The 19,511-nt window shown below is 36.1% G+C and overlaps 3 protein-coding genes, 1 long non-coding RNA gene and 1 other non-coding gene across 5 annotated transcripts; 1 reads left to right on the forward strand and 4 right to left on the reverse strand.

The window, feature by feature from the left end:
- Nucleotides 1–804: 804 nt before the first annotated feature.
- On the reverse strand, nt 805–876 carry TRNAT-UGU. The gene has a single exon. It is a non-coding gene; the product is annotated as a tRNA-Thr (tRNA).
- Nucleotides 877–976: 100 nt separating this feature from the next.
- Nucleotides 977–4,510, forward strand: LOC115999560 (eukaryotic translation initiation factor 3 subunit E). The gene is made up of 8 exons (XM_031239402.1): nt 977–1,248; nt 1,897–2,051; nt 2,425–2,652; nt 2,762–2,883; nt 3,234–3,453; nt 3,577–3,719; nt 3,977–4,114; nt 4,222–4,510. Exons 1-8 carry the CDS (start codon nt 1,038–1,040, stop codon nt 4,325–4,327), a joined length of 1,323 nt encoding a protein of 440 aa, XP_031095262.1. The 5' UTR covers nt 977–1,037; the 3' UTR covers nt 4,328–4,510.
- A 743-nt stretch (nt 4,511–5,253) lies between these two features.
- Nucleotides 5,254–5,994, reverse strand: LOC116014832. Its single transcript, XR_004097498.1, has 3 exons — nt 5,878–5,994; nt 5,658–5,798; nt 5,254–5,474 (listed from the first exon to the last, which is right to left on the reverse strand). It is a non-coding gene; the product is annotated as an uncharacterized LOC116014832 (long non-coding RNA).
- Nucleotides 5,995–6,138: 144 nt separating this feature from the next.
- On the reverse strand, nt 6,139–7,958 carry LOC116012206 (dnaJ homolog subfamily C member 7 homolog). The gene is made up of 6 exons (XM_031251697.1): nt 7,863–7,958; nt 7,577–7,729; nt 7,255–7,466; nt 7,082–7,151; nt 6,777–6,983; nt 6,139–6,351 (listed from the first exon to the last, which is right to left on the reverse strand). Exons 1-6 carry the CDS (start codon nt 7,956–7,958, stop codon nt 6,139–6,141), a joined length of 951 nt encoding a protein of 316 aa, XP_031107557.1.
- A 3,641-nt stretch (nt 7,959–11,599) lies between these two features.
- Nucleotides 11,600–19,305, reverse strand: LOC116019679. Its single transcript, XM_031259971.1, has 11 exons — nt 16,609–19,305; nt 16,192–16,431; nt 15,426–15,552; nt 14,615–14,767; nt 14,305–14,513; nt 14,156–14,225; nt 13,835–14,041; nt 12,862–13,100; nt 12,649–12,727; nt 12,416–12,556; nt 11,600–12,270 (listed from the first exon to the last, which is right to left on the reverse strand). Exons 1-11 carry the CDS (start codon nt 19,176–19,178, stop codon nt 12,064–12,066), a joined length of 4,242 nt encoding a protein of 1,413 aa, XP_031115831.1. The 5' UTR covers nt 19,179–19,305; the 3' UTR covers nt 11,600–12,063.
- Nucleotides 19,306–19,511: the final 206 nt, after the last annotated feature.

Below are 19,511 nucleotides of genomic sequence, written 5' to 3' on the forward strand. Positions count from 1 at the left end.
TGGATACAGCAAATGTGTTACGTACTGAAATTTATTACGCAATAGAATAAACCTTTCGGGCAGGCTTCTAGCTCCCAACCGTATTTGAGTCCAAGAATAGTTAAAATAATAGAATAACAATATATTTCTCAGGTATTCATATACAATGGACCTATTTATACTAATTTACTAATATCTATAATAATTAACCTACCAAAAGTATACTAACTATACAAGGTAATGATATATTATGATATACATAATTTCTTTATGCTAATTTAGGCACAATATTAACTCTCTCCACTAATTAAGTTGCATTGTGCCATCCTAATTATCCTACTAATTCTACAAATATAATTAATTCTTCCTAATTAAGCTATATAATTACATTTAAGGGTGTATCAAAATGTTATAATAGTTTGTATACATACATATATAGATACTAGTTTTTTCACGCGCTTTGCTCGAATAGGATAATGCCCAATATTTATTTTTAAATAAGTACTCCAAAGTATATCAATACAAGATTATATAGGAGATGTTCATGCATATGTAATTGAATGTTAAACTTCAAAGTATATAAATGCAAGATAATATATGAGAGATTGATTATAATTGTCACTAAGATAAATGTTTGCAATTTTGTAAAAATGATAGTCAAAATACTTGGTCTATAGTATAAATAATTTTATATATATCTAAAAGAGGATATATATATATACTTATAATTGATTCACATTACCATAAATCTTAAATACTTATAATTTTACTGTGAAAAGGGGGAGAGAGCAATTAAAATTTTAAAACCCAAAAATTTTCAAAAACTGCCCCCATGCAGGATCGAACTACAGACCTTCAGTTTACAAGACTGACGCTCTACCACTGAGCCATAGGGGCACGGGCGAAAGGTTCTCCAAATATTTAGAATTTAATTGGGCGGTCATATGAATATATGGTTACCTCCTTCTGATATAAAACGAAACCCTACTAGTCGCATCCTTTATCTTCCTTATCTTTGGAACGCTAAGTTGAACTGCCAAAATCTCCAGAGGCCAAGAATGGCGGCGAAGTACGATCTGACGCCGCGCATAGCACCGCAACTCGATCGGCACCTGGTGTTCCCCTTGCTTGAGTTTCTGCAGGAGCGCCAACTCTACGCCGATGAGGATATTCTCAAGGCCAAGATTGAGCTTCTCAACGATACCAACATGGTTGATTATGCTATGGACATACACAAGTCCCTCTATCACACTGAAGATGTCCCACAAGGTATTCAGCATTCCCCTTCTGCCTAAATATTTAATATGTATATGTTTGCTATGCTTGATAATCAGTTAGATGTTCTACCTTTTCTGTAGCTAATTTGGTAGGTTTTTTGACCGTCTGAGCAATTTACTTTTGAATTGTTTTTTCCCTAATGTTTGCTTAAAAGTTCTGGTCTTTTTTATATTTCGCTATTTTTTCCCTGCTTTGCTTGCAACGGGCTACGTAGTTGCACATTAGGTTTCTGATTTTCTTTTTTAGGTTTCAATAAATTGTTACTCCGTATTTTAGATTCATTGATAATGAGCATTCTGATGTGTTTCTTGTTGTCTTGGTCCAAATATTATACATCTGATTTATTATTTTGCTTAAAGAGTGTTTTGATGAATAAATCTGAAATCAATATCATGAATTATGGCAGATTAGCCCTTCTCATATGTTTATTATATTTGGCAGTTGGCAAAAATGCTTCAAGCTTCTAATAATTACATATGTTTTTTATTTAGGACTGTATTGTTTTGATTTTTAGGGATTCTTTATACAAAGCTTATGTTGCTGACATCTGTCTGTACTTCTCCTGAGAATAATATTATGCATGTTAGTTAGCAAACATAGCTTTATATTCTATTATGATAGATGAGTGTTTCTATACAGAAATGGTGGATCGAAGAGTTGAGGTTGTTGCAAGGTTGAAGGCACTAGAGGAGGGTGCTGCCCCGTTGGTTCAATTTTTGCAGAATGCAAATGCAGTTCAAGAGTTAAGAGCTGACAAACAGCATAATCTTCAATTACTCAATGATCGATATCAGGTAAATAGGATTGAATATTGAAAATTTGATTTGATGTACCAGCACTTAATTTATAGATTAGGTTTTTTTGAGGTTTGAGACTATCAGTCTATGATATCAAGTTATCAATGATTGAATCGCTGCAAGGGAGTATGTAACTTGTTAGAAGAATTTTTATTTTTTTTTTCTGATTTAAAAAAAGGTTGAGGCATAGAATTTAGATGCCCACATTTGAACCAGTTAAACAATGAATATAAATTTTCAGTTCTTATGATCATTGTCATATGTGAAAGCATTAAATTGTCATCAGTCTCATGATACATTTATAAACCAATTATTCAGTAAAGCTCTTATATTTCCTGCCACCATTAATGTTTACAATTGTTTCTGTCAGATTGGTCCAGAGCAGATAGAGGCACTGTATCAGTATGCCAAATTTCAGTTTGAATGTGGTAATTATTCTGGTGCTGCTGATTATCTGTATCAGTACCGGGCTCTTTGCACAAACAGTGACAGAAGCCTTAGTGCATTGTGGGGAAAGCTAGCTGCTGAGATATTAATGCAGAATTGGGATATTGCCCTTGAGGAACTAAATCGCTTGAAGGAAATTATTGACTCAAAGGTAATATCTTATCTTGATTTTATTTTCTATAAAAGTCTCATAGATGTTTTCTTTATCACTTGGTTAGTCTTCTGGTGAGAGGGTGAATTTACAAATTGTGGTCTTGCAGAGTTTTTCAACACCGTTACATCAAGTTCATAGCAGAATTTGGTTAATGCATTGGAGTTTGTTCATCTTCTTCAACCATGACAATGGAAGGACCCAAATCATTGACTTGTTTAACCAGGACAAGTATGCTCACTTGGTTTATCTGTTCCCTTTTTTCATGTCACTGAACTTATTTATCCTTGCCTCTTATCTGCTTTACACACACACATCTTTTGCTTTCTGACCCTGTTAGATACTTAGATTTGTCTTATACTGAATCAGCATGCCTTTAGGAATTTGGTATATATTGCTAAATGTGCTGCTTAGTTTTACCCAAAGTCAAAATTCTTTTAGACTAATCGAATCCAGACCTAAAATTTGATAATCAAGTTTTCCCCGGCCTCTATAATTGACGATCTTCCAATTTGTGTATAAACTTAAAATTGCTATGGATGGCTTTAAACATTTATCTAATATGAAAAAATTACTTCTAGGTACTTGAATGCCATTCAAACAAATGCACCTCATCTACTGCGTTATCTGGCAACTGCATTCATTGTCAACAAAAGAAGACGACCTCAGTTTAAAGATTTTATAAAGGTTATTCAGCCAGAGCAGTACTCTTATGCAGACCCCATCACTGAGTTTTTGGCCTGTGTTTATGTCAATTATGACTTCGATGCAGCACAGCAAAAGATGAAAGAGTGTGAAGAGGTGAAATATTCATTTCAAGGAAGCTTTATACTTGGATGTTTGATTTTTATCTTGAATTTATATTTATTAATAATCTTTCTAATATATCATTTTCCCCCTTTTCCTGTTCATTTATGTTGCCAGGTAATTTTGAATGATCCATTCTTGGGCAAAAGAGTTGAAGAGGGCAATTTTTCAACTGTGCCTTTGAGGGATGAATTCCTAGAAAATGCTCGCCTTTTTATCTTTGAGACCTACTGCCGCATTCATCAGCGTATTGACATGGGGTATGTAACAAATGCTTCTTTTTTACCACTTAAAAATCCTTTGCAATCATCATCTCTGCTCCACCAAACATTATTGATTTATCGGCACTAGACAAGCTCTTAAATGCTGGAAATCTTAATGTGTTTTTATCAACCAAAACTAGATGATATCAGGAGCTATTATTTTATAAATATTACATCCCCTTTATAAACTCTTTATATTCCTTCCATTCTAATAATAGTACATGGGGCATAATACTTGACATTATTTGTTACAGGGTTCTTGCTGAGAAATTAAATTTGAATTATGAGGATGCGGAGAGATGGATTGTGAATCTTATCAGGACTTCCAAGCTCGATGCTAAAATTGATTCCGAAACTGGAACTGTTATAATGGAACCTACCCATCCCAATGTGTAAGTTCAATAGGAAAAAGTAGATAGTGATTCGATTCATATTTAACCTACTAACAATTCTATGATTGTTTCTTATTTACTTTTTTTTTTTTTGGAATCATACACAGTTATGAGCAACTAATTGATCATACAAAAGCTCTTTCTGGACGGACATACAAGTTGGTGAGTCAGCTTCTTGAGCATGCTCAGTCACAAGCACAGGCGACTAGATAGTTTTGGTATTGAAGTCGAAGGATTGTTTGGTAGTCAATACTCTTTGAAGAGTTTTGTTTTGGTTTAATTACTTATTTTAATGCTCTTGTATTTTGTTAGTTTTATGGAATTCCAACTTTTTAAGATTAATGGATTTTATCATGGTACTATATCATTAAAATCTGCTATTGAAGTTCTGGGTCATATTGAACTCCTAACAAATTCCATGTTCTTTTAGAACTTTGTAACTTTAAATTTACACTGCCCTCTTCACCTTTAGAGGTGCTTACAATTCAACGAGAAAAAGTGTCTCTTCACCTTTAGAGGTGCTTACAATTCAACGAGAAAAAGTGTCTCTAATGGAAGTGTTTACAATTTGGCAAATGATGGATACCTTTGGGTTAAACGAAAAGGAACAATTCAAACATGAAATTTTCATCCTTAACTCATTGATTTTTAAACTTTCGTTTTAACCTTAAATCATTAAATTGGCGTATTAAGAAAATAACAATACATTTTATTTATGTCATTCAATTAACATTGATTTAAACTATTTACAATTTAAAATTTTCCATTCATTCTATGGATGCGAGTTTGGTTGTTAAGCAATGTGTCATTACTAGTGATATTGGCAACGCTTCGCTATATCGGGACGTCAGCGATTCTTCGTCTGTCCTTGTGTCGTGGGTTTCTTATCCACCTGCTTGTATCTCAGTTTTCTTTTAATTTTGAATGAAGTTATGTTTTATTTCAAAAAAAAAAAAAACAATATTTGATTTAAATTTTTAATACTTAATTCAGTATTATTGTATGTCTGCGGGTACATATTTAGAAACTAATTACTTTGATTTGATATATTAACAATAAAGAAAAAAACTATAGAGCTCAGCGCGAGCAGCATTGATTGATGCAGTAGTGAAGTGGAACTCATGTTCCAGGCATAGCTATTGTCTTTCATCACTTTGAACATATATATATATATGACCAAAAGTAGTGTTATGTACAAGCAATGAAGCAAACACCCCTTGCAAAAACAACCAAATATCTATCAAGAAAAAGCCAAAGACATTTCTCTAAAAGTAAGGCTTATATCAGTTCACTCATCCTATGCAAACTCCTCCCCTGTCTGGGACTGCCTGATTTCTTCTTCATAATTGTACTCTTTGCGCTGCACGCACATGGAAACATAACATCAACTTCACCCGTGCATTGGTATTCAGGTAAGCAGAAAACTAAAACTAAAGATGAGCTTTGGCATTGCTCGGTCACCATCAAGAAGTTACATACCATTGTAAAGCAAATTAAAGCAGATCGAAGGAACAATGCAACTGATTACATGGCACAAGCATACCTTGGCAGTGTTAGAGAGAACATCATATGCTTCTCCTATCATTTTGAAAAGACTGTCAGCGTCCTTCTTAACTTTCTCGGAGATATCCTTCTGCAATCGCCCATCATTCAACCTCACACTTCTTGCCAAAAGCTGAACGACCTACATCAGCATAGACTACCAAACGTGAATATACTGACTTACTATTAAACAATACAGAAATTATTTAAAATCTCAAGACCTTGTCGGGGTGATGCTTTAAGGCTGCTTTCTTGTATGCCTTCTTGATTACAGATCCAGGATCGGATGATTTAATTTCCCTGCCAGATAGAAGTGGTGAGGATTAATATGGAGTAACTTGAATGCATCTCTTTTCTTTCAATGAAAAAGAAGCCAGACAAGACAGATCACAACTTCAAGTGCTTTTCCCCCTTTCTTTTTCTCGATCTTTAGGGAGGTTGAAGATGAAGGTTTTGCAGCAAGTCAATGAGGAGATATGAACTCACAGTATGAGATAAAGATCCAAAGGAATTTGACTTTTTGCCTTCTCCTCAACTGAGGAGAGACGTTGGCGAGCTTTTCTTAATACTTCCGAGAAACTGCCAGCTTTTTCTTGTGCTTCATTTTCTAGTAGGGATATAAGCCTCTTAAGATCAGTAACTGCATCCACATAGTCTCTAATCATCTCATGCAAAGTAGCCCTCCTTGAAGCTGCCTGCAACAGACTCGGATTTCGATAGATTCTATGACCAGAATAAATGAGAGCTTCGGTACCTCACATGAAACAAGAATAGTGAGATGCAAAGGAATCTCAACTCCTATCATCAACTATTTCTTTCCATGATTGATAGAAAATGTTTCTTTCTTATATTTTGGTTTGGTTTTCCTGGAGGTATGGGGCGCAAGTTGACTTTCATGGTGAGGATGGATGTCAAGTTCCTCAGTGCAATTTGTTTGTATATACAAAAGCTAATCCAGCATTAACATAATGCGAAGAAAATGTCAGGAACTGATAGAATACTCAAGAGCGAAAGGACAATGGAAATGCTGAATCACACACAAAAAAGAGATGGCTACAATATAATGCACAAGAGAGGGTGATTATTTGACATGAAATGGAGTTCGAGTCTAAAGGAAAACCTTTGCATAATTTTCGTCTAGAGCCATGGCTACACTGCAATCAGCAATGGCATCAATAATCTGTCCCAAACCTTGATGGGCTGCAGCACGGTTGCAGAAGCAGATGGCTGCAAAAGGCTGTGATTCAACACTTTTTGAAATAGCAGCATTATAATGATCCAATGCTTCTGCGAACTTTCCAGATTGGAAAGCTTTATTTCCGGCTTTCTATTTGAGAGGACATTATAAACATTGCAGTTAAATATTGGCTCAATAGCAGTACACATTACAACCATAGTAAGAACTCAAAACAGAAGCTAGCATACCCTGTGGGCTAAAAGTTCACGAATAGTAGTGCCTAAAGGAATCAATGACTTCTGAGATTCGTTTCCAGATCTAAACAAAGAAAGGTGAGAGTATCATTAACACATCAACCAAAACAATTTTTTTTTTCTAAAAGGACAACAATTTCTAAAACAGAATAGGAAGAGAGATTTACCCATCATTGACAAAAATTACTTGCTCTTGCTTCTTGATCAGATCAAGAGCTGCCTTAAGCTTCCCAAGATGGTAGTAGGATTTTGACATAATGCGCCATCTCCACAGCCTTACGGAATCATTCGTGTTTTTTGTGTCATGTAAAGCAAAGTTCTTTTCAGCAAAATCAAGAGTTTGCTCACACAGCTTAATTGCCTCATCATACTTCTGCAACTGTAAAACATCATAATAAAATAAAATTATAGATATTGTCTGATTAGAGCAGAAAGGACAAAATAATAAACAGGAAGCTCCTACTTTTATAATCTGTAATCATCACAGACCTTGCATAAACTTTCTCCTTTCATTTCAAGTAACTTTTCTGAATAGCTGCTTATGGACAATGCATCGGCAATAATTTCTAGAGCACGGCTTGCAGCATCACAAGTTTTCTGTTTTAAGAGTTCAGCAGACCTATGCAAACTCTCAGCAACTTTCTGCCAGAAATAATGATTACAGAATCAAGTGCGGTGCCAGCGTGACGAATAGAAAATGATAATGCAAACAACAAAAGGGGTTCCTGCATCTACAATATAGATCAAACACAAAATGTAAGTAACAGTAAGTCACCTCTGCCTTTTGTAGACCATCTGCAGCTTCAATTGCAATTCTCCTATCCAAGCAAACACCCATTCTTGATTCCATGCAGCTTTTGTAATACTGCATTGCTTCTTGCACTTCTCCCAGCAGCAGGTAACACCTAGTAATTAAAAAAAAAAGTACTTGTTTTTTTTTTGAAAGAAAAAAAAAAGTACTTGTTCATTTGCATATTATATAATTAAATAAATGCAATAAACATCCACCATTAGATGTGTAAGCAAGATAAGAGCACAACTCTATTTCCATTTTCAACAATCATAAGTAACCTAAATATGAAATTGGTTGTAGTCGGTCAGGGCAACCCTACCCAAGTTGATTAAGTTGTTAACTCAGGAGGCAACAAGGTTACAAGTTAGACTTCATGCGAGAGCAGCCTATTGGCTTTCTTGGCTTGAGTCGGCTAGTTACAGATAACCTAAACTAGTTTACCTTCCAGGATCACAAAACTAGTTACACTTCATGCGAGAGCAGCCTATTGGCTTTCTTGGCTTGAGTCAGCTAGCTACAGATAACCTAAACTAGTTTACCTTCCAGGATCACAAAACTAGTTAGACTTCATGCGAGAGCAACCTATTGGCTTTCTTGGCTTGAGTCGGCTAGCTATAGATAACCTAAACTAGTTTACCTTCTAGGATCACAAAACCAGTTAGACTTCATGCGAGAGCAGCCTATTGGCTTTCTTGGCTTGAGTCGGCTAGCTATAGATAACCTAAACTAGTTTACCTTCCAGGATCGCAACACCAGTTAGATTTCATGCGAGAGCAGCCTCTTGGCTTGAGTCATCTAGCTATAGATAACCTAAACTAGTTTACCTTCCAGGATCACAAAACCAGATTTACATGTTTACTCAATGCACACCCTCCCGAGGATTTCCTCTGTCAGTCAAAAAAAAAAAGATAAAAGAAAAAAGAAAAGAGCACTACTACTTCCATTTTCAACAATCATAAGTAACCTACATATGAAATTGGTGGTGGTTTTAGGAGCAACTAAAAAGTAAGTGTTGATGCATGCCCTACGTTGCAGCTCTAAGCTTTGCTATGAGATAGCTAGGGTCCAAAGCAAGCGCGACCGCGAAATCGTTGATGGCTTCCCTCATCCTACGAAGCGACGTGAGTGCGACGGCACGATTGCTATAGCAAAGTAACAGAGGCTCAACGCAGCATTCTATGCCTTCAGTATACAAGTTCTCAGCTTTGGATACATCACCATCCTTAAAAGCTTGGTTTCCCCTGAAAAATGTCAGATACTTATATATATATATAGCCGATTTGAAAGTAAAGGTGTGAGCTTTGGAGTGAATATAATGCCAATGCTTTGGAAGTTGTATGCATGATATGATGGTTAATTATATACAGCCCGCAGTAAGTAAAAGTTGCAGAAGAATTGAAGAATATATTATATTGTGAAATGTAAGAAGCTAGCACCCAGGCCAGGCCACCTGATTCGCCATCTCTCACATGATTCATACTCAGCAGACTCTTGCTTGTACATAGCACTCTCCTGATTCCCCATCTCTATTCATGCGTTTTCTGGGCGCAGTCAGCGATAGAAGGAGACCTCAAACGATTTTACGTGGAACAACCTAAGAAGAGTAAGCGCCCTCATGGGTCATGTTTTTTTTTTTTTTTTTTTTTTTGTGGGACTTGGAGAATAAATAAAAGAAATTATTCATTGGGCTCTCAACTTCTACTTCCTATTTTTACTCACTCACTTTATATTTTGACATTGACTATTTTTTTTTTTGAGACCCACCAAATGAAACTCTTGCCACATCAAGAAATGAGGGACTAAAGATTGAGACTCATGTGATAGAACTTGTAAATAAGCATTACAAGGACTCTCAGGTAATCACTATATTGTGGACTCACGGAAAGATCGAAGTGGTCTCGTTTGATCATTACTCTCTCTCTCTCTCTCTTTCTATATATATATATATATATATATATATATACACGGGATGGTTCATGTGCGAAGGGTCTCCTAGGTTAAAAATAGGGTGAGATCTAAATCGTTAATCTAGATTAAATCAACATCTCAAAATGAAAAAAAAAAAATGCACTTCCTAACATGGATGCAAATGATCTTAAGTGTTTCGAACTAATGTAAAGTGTTAAACTTATGCACCTTAAGCCTTCGAACTTATATGTACTTTAAGTCTTGAATTGGTGCACTTTAAGTTTCAAAATTATGCACCTTACTGAACTGATTCACCTTAAGTTTCGAAGTGATGCACCTTAATTAATGTACGGATGCACCTACCTTAGCTTAAGCTTTAAATTTTTGCACCCATAGAGAGTATGGAAGTCTATATTCCTAATGAATCAAATTTGTGCACCTCAAGAGTTAAATTCATGCACTTTAAACTAGAAATTGATACACCTTAAACTTGAAACATATGCACCTAGAGTTTGTAAGTCGTGCACCTTAAAAGTTAAGCTTATACACTTTAAACTAGAAAGTGATGCACCTTAAGTTTTAAACATATGCACCTTAAGTTATAAACTTATGCACCTTAAACTTTAAACTTAAGCACATTAAGTTATAAACTTAAGCACCTTAAGTTATAAACTTATGTACCTTATGCTTTGAACTTAAGTAAAATTACCATAATGTCACCGTATTTTTTATTTTTAAAATTTTTCTTCATTCTGGGCTGTTGATTTTGGCTAGATCAACACACACATTGAAGGTTCATTTTTAATATATTATTTAAAAAATATCATTCACTATATTAAAATTGAACATTATTTACCCGTGTTTCATCTTGCAATATGAATCATAGCGCACAATATAATCTACCACCTAAATTGCGAGCTAAGTAAAAAATGACTTGATTTAAAGAGATTTATTTGACAATTTTTTTGGCTTACCATGGGAAAACTAGTTTGAGATCAACGGTTTTCCTTATCATGGCTTCAATCGGCACAGAAGAAGGTTAAAAATGTGAAGAGGCAAACCTTTGATTTCGCATTTATGAAGCTTTATGATTGATGTTTGTTTTAAACTTTGAATTTACATTTGTTCATCCCGTAAACGTACTTTTCTGTACTACTGTTAAATTAGATGTTATTTAATTTATTGTATCAGCTAATTTAATTAACAGATCCATAAATTTGAAGTTCACCAATGCATCAATATGGGTACAAGATTCTTGTAGTCTATTTTTTACAAATATTTACTTTTGAACATTTTAACTTACCTTTAATGTTGAGGAAGATCCCAAAATTGAAGAATTAAGGGTGTGTTTGGTTCGAGAATCAGAAATTAAAACTGTTATAGTTTTTCTGAGCTTGAGATGAGTTCGGCCATGAGTTGATCATGATGCTCTTGACTTGCAAGTGTAAATTTCACTTGTGACATAAAAGATCGGGCTAACCAGGTTCATAGAAATCTCATAGAAGCCAGCCACCCGATATCAAATTAGTTTTCTGCCAGGCACGATAGAAGATCGGGCTCCCTCATTCTAAGCATTAGTTTTTTTATCGGGCTATGGCAGAGTAGTGGCACGATAGTTTTGGTTTTGAAGCCAGCCAGCCGATATCAAATTAGTTTTCTGCTTGATATTAGTTTTAAATTTTGAATTGACATTTTTAATACGTATTATATTCCTGAACTGACCTACAAATTTTCAGTTCAACTTTAGTAGATATGGTTACATGATTCCAATGTGAAGTTTCCTTTCGGTAATAGAAAATTTTCCCTGAAGATACCAAAGTAAAATTTACTGCAGTAATAAAAAGATTTCATCTCATTCATTCTAGTACTACGTACTAATCACATTCACAGAAGGAAATACATAACATATCCAGAAGGGCGGGCAGCGTCCTAGCTCACTTTTGAATTTTGATTTCCACTAATCACTATGATTTAATTAATATTAACAATAAGTATAGAGCTAGCTCACAGCACTAATAGTCCAATCAGGCAGGCCAACCGTCTTGGTTAGCAGCATTGAACTGGACTCCGGCTCCACCCATAGCTTTCCACTTTCAACATAGTTAATGTCCTTCAAAGTGTTGGTCTCCATGAAACCAAATTCCCAGGCAGGTTATTCATATCTGGGCTGAGCCAGGCCATATCTCTAAGGCTCCAAGATTTTACCCGAACTAGCTATCTCACTCAACCTTGATCCCAGCCAAGCGAACACCAGAAACCCTGCAGCAAACTCCTTTTACCAATCGGAATGAGAATTTCCATGTGTTCTCCACGACTCTTGCCCATAGCGCCTACTACTGCTTCGTCGAAATTGCGGACTGTAAAACTCTGACCATCTCTGAGAAGGAGAGTTGTTAGAATCAGATGATCTGTCACGGGTATAGTTACATTTGTTTTGTTTGCGGGCAGCCCTGATTTCTTCTTCATAATTGTACTTTGAGCGCTGCACAAAGATGAAAACATACATACTTCATGCACTCATATTCAAACAAGCACAAGTAAAAACAAATCATTTTATATGCAAGCATAAGCCCGAAATTCTAAACCAGGGAGAACAGTAGCAGTAATTTTACATAGAACATGCATACCTTGTCAGAATCTGAGAGAACAGCATATGCTTCCCCAATCATCTTGAAAAGACGGTCAGCATCCTTCTGAACTTTCTCACAGGTATCCTTCCACAACTGTCCATCATCCATGCTCTCACTTCTTGCCAAAAACTGAGCAGCCTAGATCACCATACACCACCAAACATGAGTATATATAGTACATATATTGGCAATCTATTCAACCATATAGAACTGATTTATAATCTCAATACCTTGTCAGGATGATGCTTTAAGGCTGCTTTCTTGTATGCCTTCTTGATGTCGGATTCAGGATCAGATGCTTTGATTCCCCTGCCAAATAAAACTGGAGATGATAAGAAACCCGACAAATCACAACATTAAGAGCTTTTTCCCGTAATTTGTCTCTTTAGGAAGATTAAAGATGAAAGTTTTTCATGCAAATCAGTAAGGAGACATCAACTCACAATATGAGATAAAGATCCAAGGGAATTTCACTTTTTGCTTTCTCTTCAACTGAGGAGAGACGCTGGCGAGCTTTTCTTAATTCTTTCAAATTACTGCCATTAGATCTATCTTGTGATCCAGCTTGATGATCCATTTCTTGTTCTTGATTTTCTAGCAGGGATATAAGCCTCTGAAGATCAGTAACTGCATGCTCATAGTCTCTAATCATCTCATGCAAAGTAGCCCTCCTTGATGCTGCCTGCCACATAATAAATGAGACTCAGATTGACAGATTTCAACTAAAGACTCTGACCAGAATAAATGAGAGCAATTAAACATGCTTTGATGCCTCACATGAAAAATCAATAGTGAAGCAAAGTGATCTCCACTCCAATCACCAACTATTTCTTTCTATGATTGACATAAAATGCATCATTCTAATATTTTTGTTTTGTTTTCCTAGAGATTTAGGGTGCAAGATGATTTTCATGGTGAGGATGGATGTCAACTTCCTGAGTAGATTTGTTTGTAAATAGGTTGCAAATAATTAAGGATGCTTTTAATAAAATTCTACATATACTAGAAAATTACAATGGAGATGTCCCTAGAAGCAACAGCACAAACCTATAAGACAAATATCAAATATGAGACAGATACTATACCACCTTCCTATCCTACTTACAGCTATGTTGCTGCAAACTGTTGCAACAAATGCAATGCTACCTGGGATGCACATACAGCAAGCACTAAGCAAACAGAGTGCAGATTCATTAAGTGCTACACTGGTAGAAAACTACTCAATCTTCTGGCTTATCCACCAATAACACCATTTTGACAAAAATGTCAAGTGATAAAATACTCAAGAAAGAAAGAACAATGATTTGCTGAAACGCACACAAAGAGAGATTGTTACATTGCACACAAGGAAACATACATGAGAAATTATTTATTTGACATAAAATGAAGTTTGTCACTTTGTCTATGAAGGAAAACCTTTGTGTAATTTTCGTCTAGAGCCATGGCTACACTGCAATCAGCAATAGCATCAATAATTTGTCCCAAACTTTGATGGGCTGCAGCACGGTTGCAGAAACAGATGGCTGCAAAAGGCAGTGATTCAACACTGCATGATATAGCAGTATTATAATGATCCAGTGCTTCTGCAAACTTTCCAGATTGGAAAGCTTCATTTCCTGCTTTCTATTTGAAAGAACAAAGAATCAGAGTAAAAACATTGATAATGTAGTAAAATATTGGCTCAATAAGACTACAGATTACTACCACAGTGAGAACACAAAATGGAAACTAGTGTACCTTCCGGGTTAAAAGTTCACGTATAGTAGTGCCTAAAGGAATTGATGACTCCTGAGAACTGTTTCCACAACTAAACAAAGAAAGATGAGAGCATCATTAATATCAATAAAAATATATATTTTTTAAACAGAACAGAAAGAGAGATTTACCCATCCTTGACGAATACTTGCTCTTGTTTCTCAATCAGATGAAGAGCTGCCTCAAGCTTCCCAAGATGATAGTAGGATTTTGACATAATGCGCCATCTCCACAGCTTTACAGAATTATTCATGTTTTCCATGTTATGGTAAGCAAAGTTCTTTTCAGCAAAATCAAGAGTCTGCTCACACAGCTTAATTGCCTCATCATACATCCGCAACTGTAAAACATCATAATTATAGATATTGTCTAACTGGAGTAGAAAGGACGCCAAATAGTAAAAGGATGTCTTGTACTTATATAAGCTGTAATAGCACAGACCTTGCATAGACCCTCTCCTTTCATTTCAAGTAACTTTTCTGAATAGCAGCTTATAGACAATGCCTTAGCAATAATTTCCAGAGCACTTCTTGCAGCATCAAAAGTTTTCTGTTGCAAGAGTTCAGCAGACTGACGCAAATTCTCAGCCACTTTCTGCTAGCAATAAAAATTACAGAATCATATACTGCTTAGAGGAAAGACTTTGTGCCAGATACACACATGCCCAAGAGACTAAGACAATGAAGAAGAAAACATCACATTACTCTAGTGTCTCAACAAGAATCTTTTTCTACTTCATTTATTATAAAAAATAAATAAATAAATAAATAAAAAACCTTCTCCAGTTTATCATTAGCTGGGTGATGATAACAGCTTCTAAAACTGTACACGTACAAGTACATATATGTTATTACCACAGCAGCTGGACAGCTCAGCAAACCAATTCTTACCTATTTAGACTTGTTACACAAATAGATATGTTGGGATAGGATAACTTGGCCCCTATTTGGCACAATAGGGAAAAGAAATTCAAAGATTATTTCCTGGTTTCATGTTCTATATATACTTGAAAAAAACTATTTCATGATGTAGATATCTTCTTCTTTTTTTCTCTCCATACAAAAACCAATGGAAAATTATAATAATAATAATAATAATAATAATAATAATAATAATAATAATAATAAAACAAAACGAACAAACAAACAAATTCCCATTAAGAGCTCAGTAGTGGGAATGGTTAAAATGATTGGCTAAAGAACAAAAGAGGTTTCCTCAAACCCAATCAAGTATAAATCTAACAATAAGTCACCTCTGCCTTTTGCAGACCCTCTGCAGCTTCAATAGTAATTCTCCTATCCAAGCATACATCTCTTGATTCCAAGCAGCTGTTGTAATACTGCACTGCTTCTTGCACTTCTCCCAGTAACAGGTAACAACTAGTAATTCAAAAATTATTAAGAAATACGTAAATTTGCATGTGCATGTTATATAAACATATGCAACAATATCCACCATTAGATGTGTAAGCATCAAAGTAAGACTAGAATACCACTCAACCTTTATTCTCAACAATCACAACGGAGCTACATATGAAACTCTGTAAGGTTTTAGGAGGAAATGATAGTAACCTACCCACCAATTTGGTGCAGGTGCTTATTTTGACATTCTGTGGATTTCTTAAGGAGAAGGGTTTAGAGTGGAAAGTTTCTTCAGGGCTAGAAGAAGATATGCAAGAGGGGTGCAGGTTTAACATGCTCCTTGCTCTAGCTAAGTGCATTTGTTTGGAAATTAGTGCTAGAGTGCTCCAAAGGCTATTGAAGCAATTTTGTGTCAGGAGAAGACATTTAAAACAAGAGCTTTTCTTCTTTTAAGAAGATCAGAGGGCTGCTCATGGTCAGTGTATTGCTTCAAGTACTTTGCAGTGAAGCTGGGGCCCTCCAATGCCTGTAACTGTCCTAGCCAGGCATTACCTCTTCAACTGATGGTATATAAAAATGCAGGCAATATGATTATCCAAAATGTAGGCACAACTAAAGGAAGGATGAAGAAAAAAAGACAAGATATTAAGGCCTTACTTTCCAGCTCTTAGCTTTACTTTGAGAAAAGTAGGGTCTAGAGCAGCTGCATTTGCACAGTCATTGATTGCTTCCCTCATCCTACAAAGTGACATCCGGGTCGCAGCACGATTGCTATAGCATAACAACAGAGGCTTAATGCAGCACTCCGGAATGTTTGACTGTGAAACAGATTTTATGCCCTTGCCATAGAAATCCTCAGCTTTGTATAGATCACCACCCTTATAAACTTGGTTTCCCCTGAAAAATGTCATGTGAAAGTGACCATCAGTGGAGTCATTTTAATCAAGATGAGGAATATAATAGTTATAGTATTAAAGAAAACTTGCAGAAAAATATGGAAGGATTTTAAACATGATTCATTCAAATGAGAATCAATAAGGAAATTTGAATAATTTGCTCAAAAGTAAGAAGCACCTGATTCGCCATCTCTCACATGCTTCATACTCAGGAATTTCTTGCTTGGCATTCCCCTCATCAGTATTGAATAGATGAACCCCATTTTCTTGAGCACTAGAAGTAGCCCCCCTTTGGACCTCAGATGAATGATTATTACCCAGGGGGGGAAATTGGAAAGCAGGAGAAGCAGAGACGGGTTTTTGTTGATTGATTTGGTTTGATCTATTACAAACCTTTGTCTTATACTTTTTCCTGTACTGGCGCCTTATTCTTGATAATCCATCTACTGAAGATGGCACAGTGGAGAAAGCATCATTTTTCTGATCACCCAAGTGATTCCCTGAGTCAACATCAAGATTATTGTCACTAGGCCCTGGACATTTCTTCTTAGCTACAGAGGTTTCAGCAAATGGTGCAGAGTTAGTATCCTGATATGGTGAAAAATCCATGGGTGAAGCACAGTCAGGAGACTCGTTATTTTGGGGCTCAACCTGCTTTTTCATCAGGTTACGTTGCCTCAATGTCTTCTTCTTTTTTGACATTTTATCCCTCACAGATTTACTGCTTTCATAAACAATCTTCTTGCTTGAGCCAGAAAATAAATCAACATTAAAAGAAAAGGCTTCACTTGAACTGGATGCCTTGAACTCTGTAAAGATGTTCCCTATACCAAATGGCAAGCTTGTAAAGCTAGCTTCATCATTCTTTTCATCTTTACTGACAGAAGGTGATACAGCGGAACTGCCATCTAGCTGGATACCAGTACCCTCAGGTGAAAATGATGGTATGGAAAAAGCATTTCTGTCAACACCATTGTCACGTTGGAAACAAAATTGGCTCCCATCAGAAATTTTGTCATTTAAATTAATTGGCTTATTCTCCTTCCCATATATTCCAGCAGAAGATCTCCAGGAATTTATTTGTTCACTGCAATTAACAAACTCTGTGTTCTTATCCAGCAATTCAGCCACATTTTGAGTACTCACTCCTAAAGAACTAGCTCTCTTTCCATCAATACCAGATGTACAAGACTTTCCAGTACCTGTGACATTAGTTTTTTCAACCTTACCAACAGCATCATCATTTCCTGGTACCCTTGAATTCATATTCTTATGCTGATTGTTGAAATTCATGCCAGCACTTCCACATTCAGTAGAAAAACCAAAAGTCGTTTGGTTACTTCCAAAAACAAACACATTTTGTATATTATCATGTCGCTTACCACATAAATTATTATCAGCACCAAAACTCATTGAATTAAACTCATCAGAGAGTTTAGAAACATTGCTCTTATGAAAATCAGTATCTAAAGCACCCTGACTACTAAAAACAAACTTGTGATTATCTTGAATATGTGCATTCTTACTATTCATTGAATTATGCTTGTCCTCATCAAACTTGCCACTTTCCTCACACTTGAGATTCCCTATTTCACTATTTCCTCTAAACACAAAAACTTTACTAGAACTTCCCTTCTGAGACTCCACTTCAGAATCTGCTTTGCCCCCCTGAAATTTTCCAAAAGGTTCCTTTGCTTTTGTATTAGCAAATGATGAAGAATTGTTTAAATTAGCACCAAAAACAAAACCTGTGAAATCATTTTTAGTTGAAAAACTATAGTCAGATCCAAAAGCAAAGGCTGCAGTCTCATTCATTTCAGGGACAGATGTTCCACCACCTACACTAGATTCTTTCTTTCCGGAACTCAAATTTTTCAATGAACATTTCTGATTTGAGCCAAATTCCCCATTACTGAAACTAAAATCCAATCCTGAAGTGCTCATATTAGCACCAAAACTATTATTTGGATTTATGGACTTGCTATGCTCATTAGAAACCAAGTTATTAGGTTGCAAAGCACTTCCATTAGCAGTAAAAACTGAAGCAACACCACCAAATTTCCCAAACTCAAAGGTACCTGAATGTCGCTCACCATTGTTAGAAACTTTTTGCTCCAAATTTGAATGTAAATTTGCTAAATTTTCGAATTTCAAATTTGAGAACGAGCTACTCCTGGTAGCTTCAGGTACAGTGCCGCCAATTCCCGCACTAGAAACGGATATTGGTTTACTCTGATTAGCTCCAAACGCAGGTTCCACATTCACTGAACTTGAGTCACTCTTATTACCACTAAAAACAAAATGAAAATTCCCAAACGTATTGCCGCCCATTTGTTTTACGTTTTCACTACGCTCCTTACTCCCCTGGTTCATGACCGATCCAGAATCATCACTGCCACCACGAAATACAAAGGATCCATTCACATTATGAGTACTAGCAGCAGCAGGACGATCAGCCCGACACAAGCTCTCAGGATCCAGCTTAAACGAATCAAACCCCAAACCATCCCCAATAGACTCGGACATTTTCGACTGTTTCCTAATCTTCACCAGCCTGGGCTTAGGCCTCGAACTCCTGGTCACCTTTTCTGAAACATTCGAACAATTGAATCCGCCATTAGTTGAAGAAGCAAGGTTGAGACTGCCAGTTGCAGGCGGATGCCCCAGATTGGTCTGCGAAACAGGGATTGCGGGAGAGACGCCAGATGGAGTAATCGGAGATCTGAAATCCATCGCCGCATGCGACATCGCAATGATCGATCAATTGGGAATTTGAGTTGCCGACGATATGGGTAACTAGGGTTTTTTTCCGAGAGTTTCCGTAATTTAAATCTTTGCTTTGTAAGAAAGGAATCGGGCATGAAGAAAATAAGAGATTTGCCAAGTTTTATACTTCCTACCACTGTCACTGTCCGGTAAATCTTCAAGAAAAAGTAGCGAACTATAATGGCAAATTATAGGCGGGTTTACTAATGGGATGATTTCTCCAAATTTTTTGAATAATTGGAGAATAGAAGAAAAAAAAACCATAAAATATGTTTATTAGCATCATTTTTATTACAAAAATTGAACCTTTTTTTA

Source organism: Ipomoea triloba, chromosome 1, assembly GCF_003576645.1.
Source record: "Ipomoea triloba cultivar NCNSP0323 chromosome 1, ASM357664v1".
Taxonomy (NCBI): domain Eukaryota; kingdom Viridiplantae; phylum Streptophyta; class Magnoliopsida; order Solanales; family Convolvulaceae; genus Ipomoea; species Ipomoea triloba.